The sequence below is a fragment of the Halichoeres trimaculatus genome, unplaced genomic scaffold (genome assembly GCF_033239565.1).
Source record: "Halichoeres trimaculatus isolate MK-OKI-2021-1 unplaced genomic scaffold, fHalTri1.1 fHalTri1_scaffold_6, whole genome shotgun sequence".
Taxonomy (NCBI): Eukaryota; Metazoa; Chordata; class Actinopteri; order Labriformes; family Labridae; genus Halichoeres; species Halichoeres trimaculatus.
In genome coordinates, this window is record NW_027437184.1 from 12110216 (window position 1) to 12124217 (window position 14002).

General features: G+C 41.8%; 1 protein-coding gene across 1 annotated transcript in view; it reads right to left on the reverse strand.

The window, feature by feature from the left end:
* The window catches only part of klf8 (Kruppel like factor 8), a 73518-nt gene that overhangs the window by 13419 nt on the left and 46097 nt on the right, over nt 1-14002 (reverse strand). The window contains exons 3-4 of the mRNA XM_074672027.1: nt 3371-3643; nt 3054-3288 (exon numbers count right to left, since the gene is read on the reverse strand). Of these exons, the coding sequence (XP_074528128.1) occupies nt 3054-3288; nt 3371-3643 (508 nt within the window). The remainder of the gene's footprint in view (nt 1-3053; nt 3289-3370; nt 3644-14002) is intronic.

Below are 14002 nucleotides of genomic sequence, written 5' to 3' on the forward strand. Positions count from 1 at the left end.
ATGTTGGCTTTGCAGGTACAAGAAGAGACAGAAATATTAAATTTGCTCAGCGCTCCCCAAACATCACAGAACTCCAGATTAGACGAGCAGATAAGAAAACCTATCGCTGACACTGAACCTCCCGGCCCGGCTTAAAAGATTAAATGATATTAGATTACATGAGATAAACTGGACACTTGAAACGATAAGTGTGCTGACAGAAAGCTGCCACTTAAAAGAGATCGTGTTCTCCAACCATCTGGTGAATATGTCACTGACACTGGCTTTAAGAGATAACTCCATTTGTTTCCTCTGTATGCATATGTCCCTCAACATCACGAGAAGTCAAAGTAAGGAGGGTGAAGGAAAGTTTTAATTCAAACATTTGCCATAAGAAAAGAATTTATTAGAGACGTTATAGTTCAAAAATGTGACACACTCCTTCAAATTATATGCCTCAGATAATGTTGTGAAATTATTGGCTGGTTTGAACCTCATCTAAACATAAAAGATCTGAAGTGTTGAAATTTCAGTGTTAGGATTCCATTTCTGCTAAAAAGAAGATGCGCTGATACGTTTTTTCTTTCAGTTGATGTTCTTTATAACCCGGCTTTCTCGCTGATCTTCTGGCTGGGTAAGATGCTTGATTCTGATTGGTTATAATCCTGTGATGACAGTTGCAAACTTTCATTAATAAAAGCAACGCCAGAGGCCAGCTGACCACAGGGTTACACTGATTCAATCCTCAAAAAAGAGTTCAGAGATTTTAGCTTCTGCCTGTTGACACTAAATACTACAAGATGAGGTACAACCATCAGCTTCAGTAATGGTGGGTTTAAGTTCTGAGGGAAATTTCAACTCTATTGCCCCCTGAGGATCGACTTTCCTACTGGGAAGTTTGCGATTCCAAACACACCCCAAGTTTACAATCAAAGATGGCCGCCCCGGGTGTAAACAGTGATTAAGCCCATGTTATATTCTGTTTATTTTAGCATTTCTGACTAGTGTTAGTCAGAATGTATTTGATTTAAATATATAGAAATATTGCTGTTGCCAAGTTTGTCCGACTTGGCAGCTGCAACGCTTTTAACTCGGGGACAACATGATTCCTACGGCCCACTTCCCAGTTCCAACATAAATGGAACACACTTTAAGCATCATATTGGTAAACAGTGTGGCTAAAATGTTAGTTTTCATTAACATCAGGCTGTAAGCTGAAGTAATACCGCACTTTTATTTGCATCACATTGGTGAAAAGCTGGCTAAAATATTAGCTTCAGTAAGAATCATATTGGTTGACAAAGGGTTCTAGAACTTTTTTTTTTCTGTTAGAATCATATTTTTAAACAAGGTGGTTATAACAATAGCTCAGTTAGCTACTTCTGCTAAAGTTAGTTTCCATTAGCATCAGACTGTTAGTTATGGCAAAATTATGCTTTCATAAGCATCATAAAGAGGCTAAAACTTTAGCTCCCGTCAGCATCATTAGGGTAAAAAAAAATTAAATATGTTATTTTCAGTCAGCACTATATTTGTAAACACTGTGGTTAGAACATTAGCTTTTGGTAGCACAACATTGGTAAGTAATGTGGCTAAAATGTCATCTTCTGATAGCATAATGTTAAAAAACTGTAGCAAAAATGTTATTTTCCATTAGCATTATAATGGTAAAAAAATGGCTAAAACTTAATTCTCTGTAAGCATCATATTTGTTAACAATGAGGCTTAAATGTAATTTTCTATCAGCATCATATTGTGAAACATTGGGGCTGAAACATTAGCTTTGGTTAGCATGCTTATTGTTTAGGATAAACAACATGGATATTTTCAGTCTGGACCCTGTCTTTCAACTCTGACAGAAATCATTTTAAACTAATAAAATAATCTTTAAACCAATGTTTTTGCCACCATGTTTGAGAGTCAATCGCAGGGGAATAAGTGGGATAATGACTGGTTATAGGGGGTTATTGGTTACAGAACCTGTGTCAGACCTGGAGTTGCTGCAGTGACTTTAGCGGTGTTAATTTTGACAGCAAATTCTGACCTAGTCTGAGTCTTTTGAATAACACACCATAAAGGTTTAGTCATATTTTAGTCAACTGAAACCTTTAAGTCTTAGTCTTGTTTTAGTCAACTAAATGCCATAACTGTTTTAGTCTTAGTCAAATACAATGTAAACAACATAACCCTGCAAACTGTAAATTTCTGCTAACTATTATTAGTTCTCCTCCTGTGTAACTGCTGCTCCTATTGCTGAGGGGCTCTGGACAAAGATGTTTACCTGTTAAGTCATGTGGCATCGCATCATACTGCAACAGCTCTGCTATTTGTTTATGTTAGTTTGATTTTTATGTTTTAGTGAAGATGTTCATTGTTCCCACAGTATTAAATCAGTGGAGGCAATAGGAAAGGCTAAGAGTGAGAGTGCAGCAGGAGGAAAATTAACACTGGGCTTTAGTAATAAGACATTCCTGTCATCAGTAGATTAAGTTTACAGCTCACAAAGGATCAGGGAGCAGTACTGAGATACTCCGTTACTGGGTATTTCTGGGTAATGAAGTAACAAAGAGAGAAGGTACTCTAAGAGAAAGTCGACAAAGTGAAAAATGTAAATTATAACGCTGTGGCACAAGAACTCCCGGCATGCAGTGAACGTCACACGCTGCTGAGGTCACACAGTCTGAAAGCATCCTCAGGGAAGTCTCACCACCACCGACGTTTACATTCCAGAGTCAAGGCTGCTACGGTGGAGACATGAAGGTGAGCAACACTGTGAGAGTGGTTTATGTGGTTTTTGTGAATGTATTTCTGTGAATAGACCACATTGGTTTGTATCATGAAAGGTGCTCCTGTCGCTATGACAGCAGGAGGAAGTTTTGGGACTAAAAACGTAGTGTAGCTCAAAAATTCCTTTAGTAACATCAGGATGAGGTCATGATTCGACATCTTCCTTCCTGCACACTCGCTCAATATGATTTATAAAATATCCAGAGGGGAAGCCTGACCAGTGTGTTAACAGGTTAAATCCTCTGAATCAAGACAACTTGAAGACTTCTGAATTTTGCACCACTCACCTGATCCTTCTGAGCGCCCGTCGCTGCCTATGAGTGGCACCGTGATGGCTGCAGTGGCAACTCCATCAGTGGGCATGGTGGTGTAGACGACAGGCAGACTCTGAACCACCACAGGGATGGTCTGCAGTTGGCCCACCTTGCTGGGCATGCTGACGGAGGGGATCGTGTGGATGACGTGGAGGATCTGCTGGCCCCCGGCCCCCTGAGTGGCTAAGATGGAGCCCGGAGAAAGAACCTGAAAGAAGAAGAGAGGGTATGACTTCTTTAACTCTGACAATGAACAGATGAGTATTTCTGATGCAGGAGTTTGAAGTTACCATGGAGCCTATTGATTGTACCGCAGAGGGGACGGGTGTCGCCGACAGGCCAGGCTGTGTGACAGCCCCGCTGGGTGCTGGGTTGACTGTGGTGCTCGTCGTAGATGCAGGAAGTGTTGAAGAGCGAGGTTTGTTGAGCGACAGGTCGACAGGTTCGGTTTGGTCCTCAGCAGGGCTTGGCTGAGGCGAGGAAGGCTCTGTCTTACAAACTGAAGTCTCTGTCTTCACCTTCACTAGGTCTGTGGGCTGGGAGCAGTCGTCTCCTACATCGGCCTGGAGAAAGAAAGAATACAAGCTCAGAAAACTGGATTTATTCTCAGCTGGAATAGAAAATTTTACATTTAAACAAGTGTTTTAATTCAAAAACATTCAAACATTCCAGTTTACAGAGACTCTGAAACACTAAATGATGAAACCTTTTGGCAGGTCATGTATCCTCAAAGTTTTACTCAAGCCTTAAGCTTTTTACACTCAAACCTCAGAGCTTTCAAACCCAATGTTGATGCAACCAAGCCAGATTTTCTGGCTATATTTTTCCACCAGAAAGTCCAGAAACTTTGAGCTCCTAATCTTTTGCCCTTTTGTTTGTCTTGATATCGTTTCCAATAAATTACGTAAATCAGGCCAGTGTTGTATGGAGGAAAAAAAAGCAATTGCAAAACGCCAGAGCAGTAGAGGGTAGTAAGACAATAATAAAGCTTTTTTGAGCAGAAATTACACAGTAGAAAGTGAAAGTGGTTTTGATGGGGCTTCATTCACTGCAGATGGATTTGTCAACACTTGAATGGAGACAAGGTTGGTTGATTGGGAACTCGGTAAGATACCTCCTTCTCAAATGTGAATATATACATATATTTTCTCTCACATATTTAAGGCTAAACTAAGACTGTTGTAAACTGTATACCCACTGACACGTTCAGCTGAAGGTCTCCATTTTACAGGGTCACTCTATAAACTGTAACACCAGGAGCTGACAGAGACACATTCACACTATCAGGCTCAAAGAAGACCATTGTTTTGAATTGGGTGTGGATTTTATCGTGGACATACTGGGGCGGGGGGGCTTGTCAAGAAAACGTTACTTGCTGTATTGACAGGACTATTCAATCAGGCAAATTTAAGTTTGGATTCTGGCTTTTAACAACTTAAAAATTCAATATTTTTTAGGAATTGTCAGATTCATCTGGTTTGTTTTGAAATATTGTGACAAGAAATTGGAAAAAATAACTCTGAAACAGTCTCTGCAGTGGTGCGAGTCTTCAAGATTTGCATATATTGGTGATAAATGTTGTAAGAGGTAGGTTAGAGGAGTGTTTTCGGTGGTTTGATCATTGCTTCATCCTGGATCCACACTTTCATTCAACTTGCTGCTTCATATTACGCCCTAGTTTCTCTCTTCCTCCTCAGCACCCTGTTTGCCTCGACAGCCACCCAGGGCTCAGCTGGCATGTAGCTGGAAAGCACAGGGAACAATGGTTGCTGTGTGGGACACTGAGGGGGGAGGTGGAGGGAAAAGAGGGAGAGAGAGAGAAGGGGTGGATGAGTATCGAGACAGACTGGTACTGAAAGAAACAGAGAGGGAGAGAGGAAGACGAATTGGAGCAGCAGCGAGCCTCCAGTCCAGATCTTGGCCTCCTTCCAGCTGAGTGGAGCGAGTTGGGTGGAGACTGCTACGCCCTTTTATCGGTTCACACAGTTCAGCTGGAGGCCGGGCTGAGTGACGGAGGCACAAACAGAACGGCTGATAAACAACCTACTGCAGGCATTGACAACCAAAGTTAGAGCACCCTTTGGTTTGTTTCTGCATCCGAACAGCTTCACCTGAGATTTCACTCTGGCAAGAACAGTTCTGAGCAGCTTTCACATCTTTCTGCTGTTTCCACGTATTTCAAATCAAACTTAGAAAAAGATTTGGACTTCAGTCCTCTGTGATCGTTAAGCTGCCACAGAAAATAGGAATCAGTATCGTAGACCTGATTACTGTTTGATATTCAGAAGCATAAGTATGTTCATTCAGGCTGTACAGATCATCTCTTTTGAATGGGCTTGTACATATTTTCCACAAGGGGCAACATCCGGTTAGTAAAAATGAAGCCGATGCGGAAGTGCTAAAAGTTGCTGTTCTTTGAGAATCCACTTGAGGCTGGCTGCAGAAAGACCAGAAGTCACGCTCACACAAAGCCATAAAAACAGAGTTCTACAGCATTAAGGCATATTTACAGCCTGGTTAAAAAAACAGCTTGGGTCAAAAATATTGATTTCTCTATCGGCACACACTGTACGGTGATTTATTTGTTATTTTCCCCCACTGTTTAGAAGTTATAAGGATCGTTTGATAGTCCAATCAGAGACACAGCCCAGGTCACGTGACTGCCGGGCGTCCTGTAGCTGTTCGAAAGGAAACTCAAAGCCAGCGTCATATCAAATGTGGCTGCGTCCGCAGATTGGCTTCATTTCACGGTTTCAGGAACAGACGGGCACATCATTGAGGCTATGTCCATGTTTTTTAATACAGTCTATGATTGTCCAGCACTAAGCCCCAGTGGACGCTCCAAGAACTGCATCCCTCAGCACACATCCAGAGATTTACGCTTGTTGAAACCCCAAACCTTTTGATCTTTTTGAATCCAACAGCCATAATCCTAATTCTGATTTTATTCCTTTAAGGACCCACAGACGCTGTGATAAATATAAAAAAAAGAGAAGGCCGGTGCAGATCTTGGCTGAAGTGAAGAAGTCTCAGAGGAGATTGTGTTGGGAAGTAGGATAAGGAAGGAAAGGAGCCAACAAACAAACAGAACCTGGCTAAGGTAGAGAGGGATTTCAAGAGCTCAATAACAAGCAAGTAAGGGAGTACAAGGGGGGTGCAGAAAGAATTGGTTCGGGAGAGAAGAGGAGCAGGGCTGTAACGAGATTAAAGAGAGAGACCTAGAAAGAAAGAAACAAAGATATAAAAGCTGAAAAGAAAATGATGAAGTGTGAAAGAAGTGAGGGAGTGGATGAGGCAGAGAGAAAGAGAGTGAAAGGGAGTGGGTGGGAAAGGCCCAGGGTTGCCATGGAAACTGGGAGCTATCAGCTGACTCCATGTTTTCCACCTCCATCACCACCCAGCTCCCTTCCCTTCCCTTCCTTTCTCCTCCCAGTCTGTTCATCTTTCCATGGCCTCACCGCTTCCTCCCTTTATTTCCTTTGCTTCGGTCGTGGCCACGCCCCCTTTCACCTTTCTCTGCCTTTCTCTTCAGACACACCCGCCTCACCTTCTCATTTTCCACCCACTCTCCTCCATTATCCTCCATCCTGCTCCTTTCACAGCCGCTCAGATTGAACCCACTTTTTATTCTTTCTGTGAAATCCAGCCCTAAGAGGATGAGTCTGAAATCCATGGTTAAAAAAACAGAACAGAAACCCTCGCCGGACTTCCATGAGCCATGTGATCTGAGAGACGAAATGAGGGAGAGGAGAAACTTTCTGATATGAGGACAGTGATTAGCTTCAAACGGAGGATGTATGCAGCTCATTACCCGTGCTACCAAAAAAAAAGAAAACCTGTCTAATGATTTTCCTGTCATTTCCAAGCTTAAATGAGTGTTTTAAAGGGAAGCTAGGACTCAGTTTATAATGGAGCCAGAAATACACACTACAAATCTGCAGCAACTGTGTGATCCTATCATGTCATGGAGCAAAATCTCTGAGGGATGTTTCCAGCACTTTGTTGGATCTATGACACAAAGAAGTTCTGAAGGTAAAAGAAGACTCAAGCTGGTACGAGCAAGGTGAAGCAAATGAAAACCTATAAAAGGTGTATCAGCTGCATGTGCATGCAGGAATCTGCTTCTAGAGATAAATAAATCATTGTCAGATCACTGCAGACTGCTTTTCCTGCATCTACCAAAGGTGGCAGGTCGATACTTCTCAGGCTACACACCAACCACAGAGTAAGGATTCAATAAGACATTTCTTTAAATGCTTTCTATCTTGGATCTTAATATCTGCATGTCAAAGATGTATTCATGTTTTATAAGTGAAGTCTGGGATTTTATGGCTCTTATTTTAGACCAACTCAAACAAGATTATGCAAACAACAATCTCCTGAGGCCAGTCTGCAGCCACAAGCTCGCTTTCAGAGTCTTTCACACCAAGCATGCAGCAAGGAGCAGCCTCTTAGCTTTCTGCTCACAGAAATCAGTTGTGAAAAATTTGAAAACGTGATTGTGTCCTCTTCTTCAACACAACAAACAAGCCACCAAAAATCTACCTTTCAACTCAAACCTTGCTGAAAGCAGCAGAGGAGAAACTCTCTGAGCTGCTGCAGTGGAGCTCACCAGACTTCTCAGATAAAATGGGTCACCCAGTCTTCGCCTCGCAGTTAATTCATGTGATTTCTGAGCTGAATGGGAGCGAGGAGCAGCTGGGACTGCAGCAGCGAGAGGAAGAGAGAGATGTAACCTGTCCGGAAGATTTTAATCCTGTTGGACTCTCAAACAGAAAAAAACATGGAAGAGTTACAGCTGATATCTGTTACCTTGTGTGCCCACAGAGGGCTTCACATGTGGGTTAGTGTGAAAGGAGCCTTTTGTTAGGCTTTGGTGGATTTCTCTTCCATCAGACAGCCGTCCTGATTTTACAAACATTAGCAGGAAAGTCTGAACACAGTAAGTCAGGACTGAAGCCTCAGAAAGTATTCACGACAGTTTGAAATCAAAAGAGATAAAATTCACCAATTCATTGAAAGAGCTCCTTTTACACCAGATAGAATTTCTACATCAAGAAGCTCATGTTTTCTGAGGTCATGTCCACACGTAGCTGGGCATTTTCAATAACAAATATTCCCCCCTCTTTCCTTTTTAAAAATACTTTTGTCCACATGCAGCAGGCAAATCCACCACACATCCACAAGTGCAGCGCGAGGCACACCAAACCCATATTTGGCAGTGGTTTAAAACCTATACCAGCCAATCAGAATGAGCCTCCATCATTTCACTGTGACGTTTGAGAACCAAAATCTCTGCTTACCGGCGTCTACACAAAACCATGAAACTGGAGTTTCCCAAAATCTTCACTTTGGCCGAAGTTTTCAGAAAACATAGTTACTAGAAGCTGCGGTTTTGAATGACAGGCGTAAACTTTAAAAATAAAAACGCTATTTCCCAGATACCGGCTACATGTGGACATGGGCTAAGTCCAGTTAGCTGAATGACTGAAAACCTTTACCAACGGGGACCCAGACCATGTTTTTATTTGCACCTAAAAGAAAAAAGTATTTCAATTTGGATTGAAATTTGAGCAATCCTAATAGGTTGCCCAGAATTAAGTTGCTCCTTTGTCTGGATTTGGACCCCAGGGCTCAAGACCCGGTAAGATTATCACAACAGGACAATGGTAGATGGAAAAGAAAAAAGGTAACTGCAACACAGCACCAGACCAGTCAAGGGCAGTAAGACAACTGCTGAGACTAAGGCTGATCATACCGTATTTCACTGCAGAAGGATTTGTTGACACTTCAAGGAAGACAGTCTCTAGAGACAAAGCCGTGGCCAGTCAAAGCCATTTCTAAAAGCTTCAACCACAGAAACAACGGACTACTCCCTGCCACTGTTTAGGACTTATCAAACCAAGTCAGTCACAGCTATTGTGAAAAGAGGGAGGGGGAAATAAAAATACAGTGAGTGCTCCACCAATCAAAAACATTTTGCTTGCAGGTCCCACCCCCAAAGGTTCCTGTATTAGGGTTGTTTTCAGGGGCAGATGTATAATGCCAGAACTAAATTTGGGGCCAAGTTTCTGTGGTTGAAAAGCACCAAAAGACAACAAATTCATGATGCTTCCAGAAGGGCATCTCAAAAAATGCAAAATTTGCTCTGCAAGTCTGGAAATATATCCCATACTATGATGTTGGACGAAAAAAAAATGTCTTTCACTCATTAGAGCAAACTCGGTCTGGATTTTTAGTTTGAACATCTTTGAGTTAGATTAATTTTCAGGCTCGCTGGATCAATCTGGGTTTTTTTTTAAGTCTAAAAGCTATTGTGACATAAAATTGGATAAAAGCGCTCGATAAAAGTTTCTGCAGCAGTGTCAGTCTTCAGTTTTTGTTGGTTAAATCACTATTTTTTCCTGGATCCAAACTTTCATTCAACCTGCTTCTTGACGTTACTTCCATAGTTACTCTATGCCTCCATCGGGGCAGAGTAGTTTATCCCTCTGAACTAAATGTCTGTCCAAGGCTTGAAATTTATGTAGTTCCTGGGGAAAGTTCACAAGAGCTTAAGATATATCTTTCTTAACTATTCCTCACTATTCCTCATCATGATTGTTGGGTAATCTTTGTTTCAGTCTGTGGTGTTGTTAATTTTCTTCTGCTGTGTTTGTTTTTGATGTATGAGGCACAAAAAATACAAACACAAAAACTCCCTCTATCTCTGCACATCTCAGTGAGAAAGAAACATAACACAGCCATGCAAACCACAAACACCTCTGTTAACCGTCACTATAAGATGGAGAATCAGGCGTGGAAACTCAAGTATATCACATGATGTATACATGCAAACCTGAACATGCAAAGCAGACTTTCAGTTCCTGGAGAGTTGTTGGAAAAGAGCCAAAAGTTTCTGCACAGAAGACTTTCTGCCACAGGGGACTAACAACAGACAGACACAGTGTGCTCACTGCAGCTACACAGGCCTTCAGAGGAAAGTATGATCATGTTTGTGGGGAATCAAGTCAGAAGAAGGAGGGAGAAGAAAGAGAGGAGTGAACGGCACTAAAGCCTAATGGGCTGCCACTCTGTGTCACTGGTGTTGTTTTTTTTCTGCAGGAGGAAATCAATAGGTCCCGAGGTGAGACAAACAATACACCGACTGCTAAAGGTGAGGAGAGAAGAAGGGGAGAGGGTGAAAGAAAGGATGGAAGAGGCAGAGCTGCTATTGATTTCCTGGGAGTGTGTTTGCAGCAGTGTCATCAGTGATAAACAGTATTTAAATCCAACATAAAGACAGAATCAGAGCGTGATGGATGGTTGAAACGTGGATGTTAAAATAAAGAGAGTGCAAAACAACAGCTGGGGGAGATATTAACAACGAAGCATGCTGCGCTGCCCCGCCCAACACACACACACACACACACACACACACACACACACACACACACACACACACACACACACACACACACACAGAGCTCCACCCCTGACAGCCTGACCCACCCCACAGAAACACCAACCGCTCCCACCCTGCAGCCTCTCCCTCTCTGCCTCTGTCAGGCTCGCCCACCTGTTAGCAGGCTGAGCTGTCTGTTAGCGAGTGCTAACGCTAATGTTACCTAACAGGAGTTGCCAGGGCTGATTTCCTAGGTGTTCGGTGACTGGCTTTCTCTGCACGCCCACACGAGTGGCCTCAATCTGACCTGCAGCAAACTCTACCTGACTGTTAGAAACAGCTGTGCAGCTCAACGTTACGAATGCAAGAAAAATCCTATCCTGTCAGCACAGGACTAAAAGAGAAAGTTTGACCACATCTAATAAAAATATCTGTGTTTTCAGCTTCTCGTGCAGGGAAATTTACACAAACTTGCACACAGAATACTCAATACCGTTAAAAAGACTTCTCTTTAGTCCAGCTTGTCTTCACACTGCAAAAAAATGAATTCTTATCAAGTGTTTTTGTCTTATCTTAAGTAAAAACTGACTTGTTTTACTTGGTATGAGCCACGTTTAACTAGTCAGTGCAGAAAATTGTCTTGTTTTAAGTTATTTGAAGACAAAAAATGAGGTCCTATTGCCTGTAATAAGTAAAAATACTTAAATACTTAAAAAGTAACTGCCAAACACCACCAGACCAATAGAGGGCAGTCAGAAAACCATAGTATTGATGTTGTTTTGTTTCACTGCAGGTGGATTTGTTGACACTTGAAAGGAGACAAGCTCTAGAGAAAAAAAACATTTCTAAAAGTATAAACGCTTTGACCAAAGAAACAGCGGAACACTCTCCAGTCTAAAACAGAACGACGGCAGAGATCAACTTGTGTTTCGGCTAAAAAATGAGCCTGATGGTTGAAGACTTTCAAACAGTTTTAGATCACCGTTAAAAATAAAGATGTTTTCTTTAAAAAAGACATCAAGAGAGGAGACAATAAGAGATTTCTCTTTGGTGCAGCAGAAACAGACTGAGAGTTCAGGTATGCGAAGGCAAACAACAACGGCCTTAATGTTTTTTTTTTTCTTTTTTTTAAACTGAACTATGCAACATTCGGGTTGCAGGCCTACCCCATAAAGTTATTGGACATCCAGAAAGAAGTGCTCTTTGGGCAGAGAGGACTTTTTTTTCCAGGGACAAATTCATTACCTTGAATGAGAACCAGTGGCGTTTTTTCCCGGAGGCCAAGGGAGGCTATGCTTCCTCTCTTTTTCCAGACTGTAGCTGTGATACTCCTTTTTAACAGTTTCGATAATTCTTCTGTGTTTGGTCACTGTCATCTCTTCCTTATTTCTCTCCTCTACTTATTGAGCATTTTACAATGTGTAAAACAGCGCCCTCATAAAGGTTATGTGGCGAATGCGTGGTGAAAATACGATACTGCACACTGTTGTCCGCGAGGAAGCCAAGCAGAGTTGGTGTCCCTTGGTGAAAAAAAGCAAGAATGATAAACCAATCAGATGAGGCTGCGGTCATGACACTGCTCACCTGTGATTGGCCAAGACTGTGTCAAGGGAAGCCACCCCGTCTTTGGCCTCAAACCAATCAAATCACAGTACAGTCATCATCAAGCCACTGAATGAAATCAGGGAGATTAGCACATTAGCAGTGTACATGAAGCAGCCGGTTGTTCGTTGAGTGGGCGGTTGAGTAAATTAATAAGATATTTAAGCTAAGTCAAGAGGACAATGTACGTGTGTGAATGAGTGACTGAGGGTGGGAGAGTGAAAGGGTGTGTGTCCGTGTTCAAAGTAAGTAAAACTAGCGCTCTCTGGGCGCTCTAACAGGTCATTCTGTTACATGAAATAGCTATATACAAACTGCAACACAGTCTTTTATGTACCTGACTTCCTAAAAATTATACAGATTAGAGGCTTTGTCTCACTTGGCTTTCTCAAAAAAAATCCCCGCGCCACGCCACTGATGAGAACTAAGTCTAGACCTTTGTTTCTCCTCTCATAAAATCACAGTTACTAATAAGTCCTTGGTTCCTAGTTAAAGTTCCTGCAGTTGAAAAGCAATTTTCATGGCCCCTCACAGCCTAAAGCAGTCAGTGGCGGCTCTGGATGAAGTGATAATGGTGCCAGAATTAAAATAAGTGTAGCATATGATTATAGAAATGAACCGCTTTCAGAGCAAATATAGGGTATAGTTTTTGACAGCAGATGAACTGACAGAAGCAGACGTCATGTCTATAGCAGCCAGATATGAAACACAACATGTTTCATTTTCAACATTTGCATTAATTGTTCATTTATTTATTGCATTTGATTGAAGTGCAACAAGTAGAGCAAAGTTTCCTCCTCGGACAAATAAACATGGAGGCCTTTGTTGTTCTTCTTTGCATACCTGGACTCTTAGTGTCTGACTTTTCCTGCTGCACCACCCCAAAGAGAAATCTGTTATTGTCTCCTCGCTTTCTGTCTTTAGAAAAAAAAACCAGAGGTGTGGCAGCAAGATTAAAAGAAGATCAAGAAGTTCAAGTTTTAAACTTCGGTGGAACTGAAGGCAGACATCGTAAGATAATTTACTTCCATGTTAATCTACTGTACGAGCGGTGATGATTATAAGAATGTGCCTGAACTCGCCAGATCCAGCTCTGGAATATACAGACAGAGTAGGCGTAAAGATAGAGTTCACGGTCAGTGTTAAACAAAGACCCTGTCCTTAGATGATTCCTTGTCAACAAAAAGCGAGGAATTCCTGCAAAGCGTCTCTGAAACCTGCAGCAATTGATGCACGACCTGTTTTTCCTTTCCCCTCAGATGACACAAGGAGACAAGCTCTGACTGCTATGTGAATAAATCATCATGGCTTTCCAGGATGACACGTTTTAAAGCTCTCATTGAGAGCTAAGTGTTTCTCTGACATCCTAAAAAAAGACTTCAAAAAATGAAAAAGCCAAGCTTTGATTCCACACTTTGTGTTTCTTAACCACAAAACTGTAGAGGGTGGAGAAGCTTTAAGTAGTCCATTCACTCATCGAACAACAGCCGGTGGTGAAACGGGTGTATTGACCCTTCTATTCTTTCAAAATCATCACCTTTTATAAACTGAGAACTGCAGACGTTTACCTCCTGAACAGGAAACTTCTGCAGCAGCAACACCTCAGCTTCACCCAGAAACCCTGTTTGTGTTGGAAAAAGGTGCATTCATGGTTTTTTAACAGCAGAATTTTACACAGAGATGTTCACAGTGACAGGAGCAAAAACTTTCAATGCAGTAAGTTGCTGTTTAAGATGCTGAACACTGTTTTTAAGTTAAAGTTCAGTCTTAAAGTTATTCAACAGCCTAGCATGATGCACAGCGATTACACTCTGCAGCTCCGCAGTATTTCCACTTTCTTAATAATAGTGGAGGAGCTCTTGGTTTATGTGATAGGGAAATTATGACAACAAATGCAGTCAAACATACTCATTCTTACTGGATATAATTTTAAAAA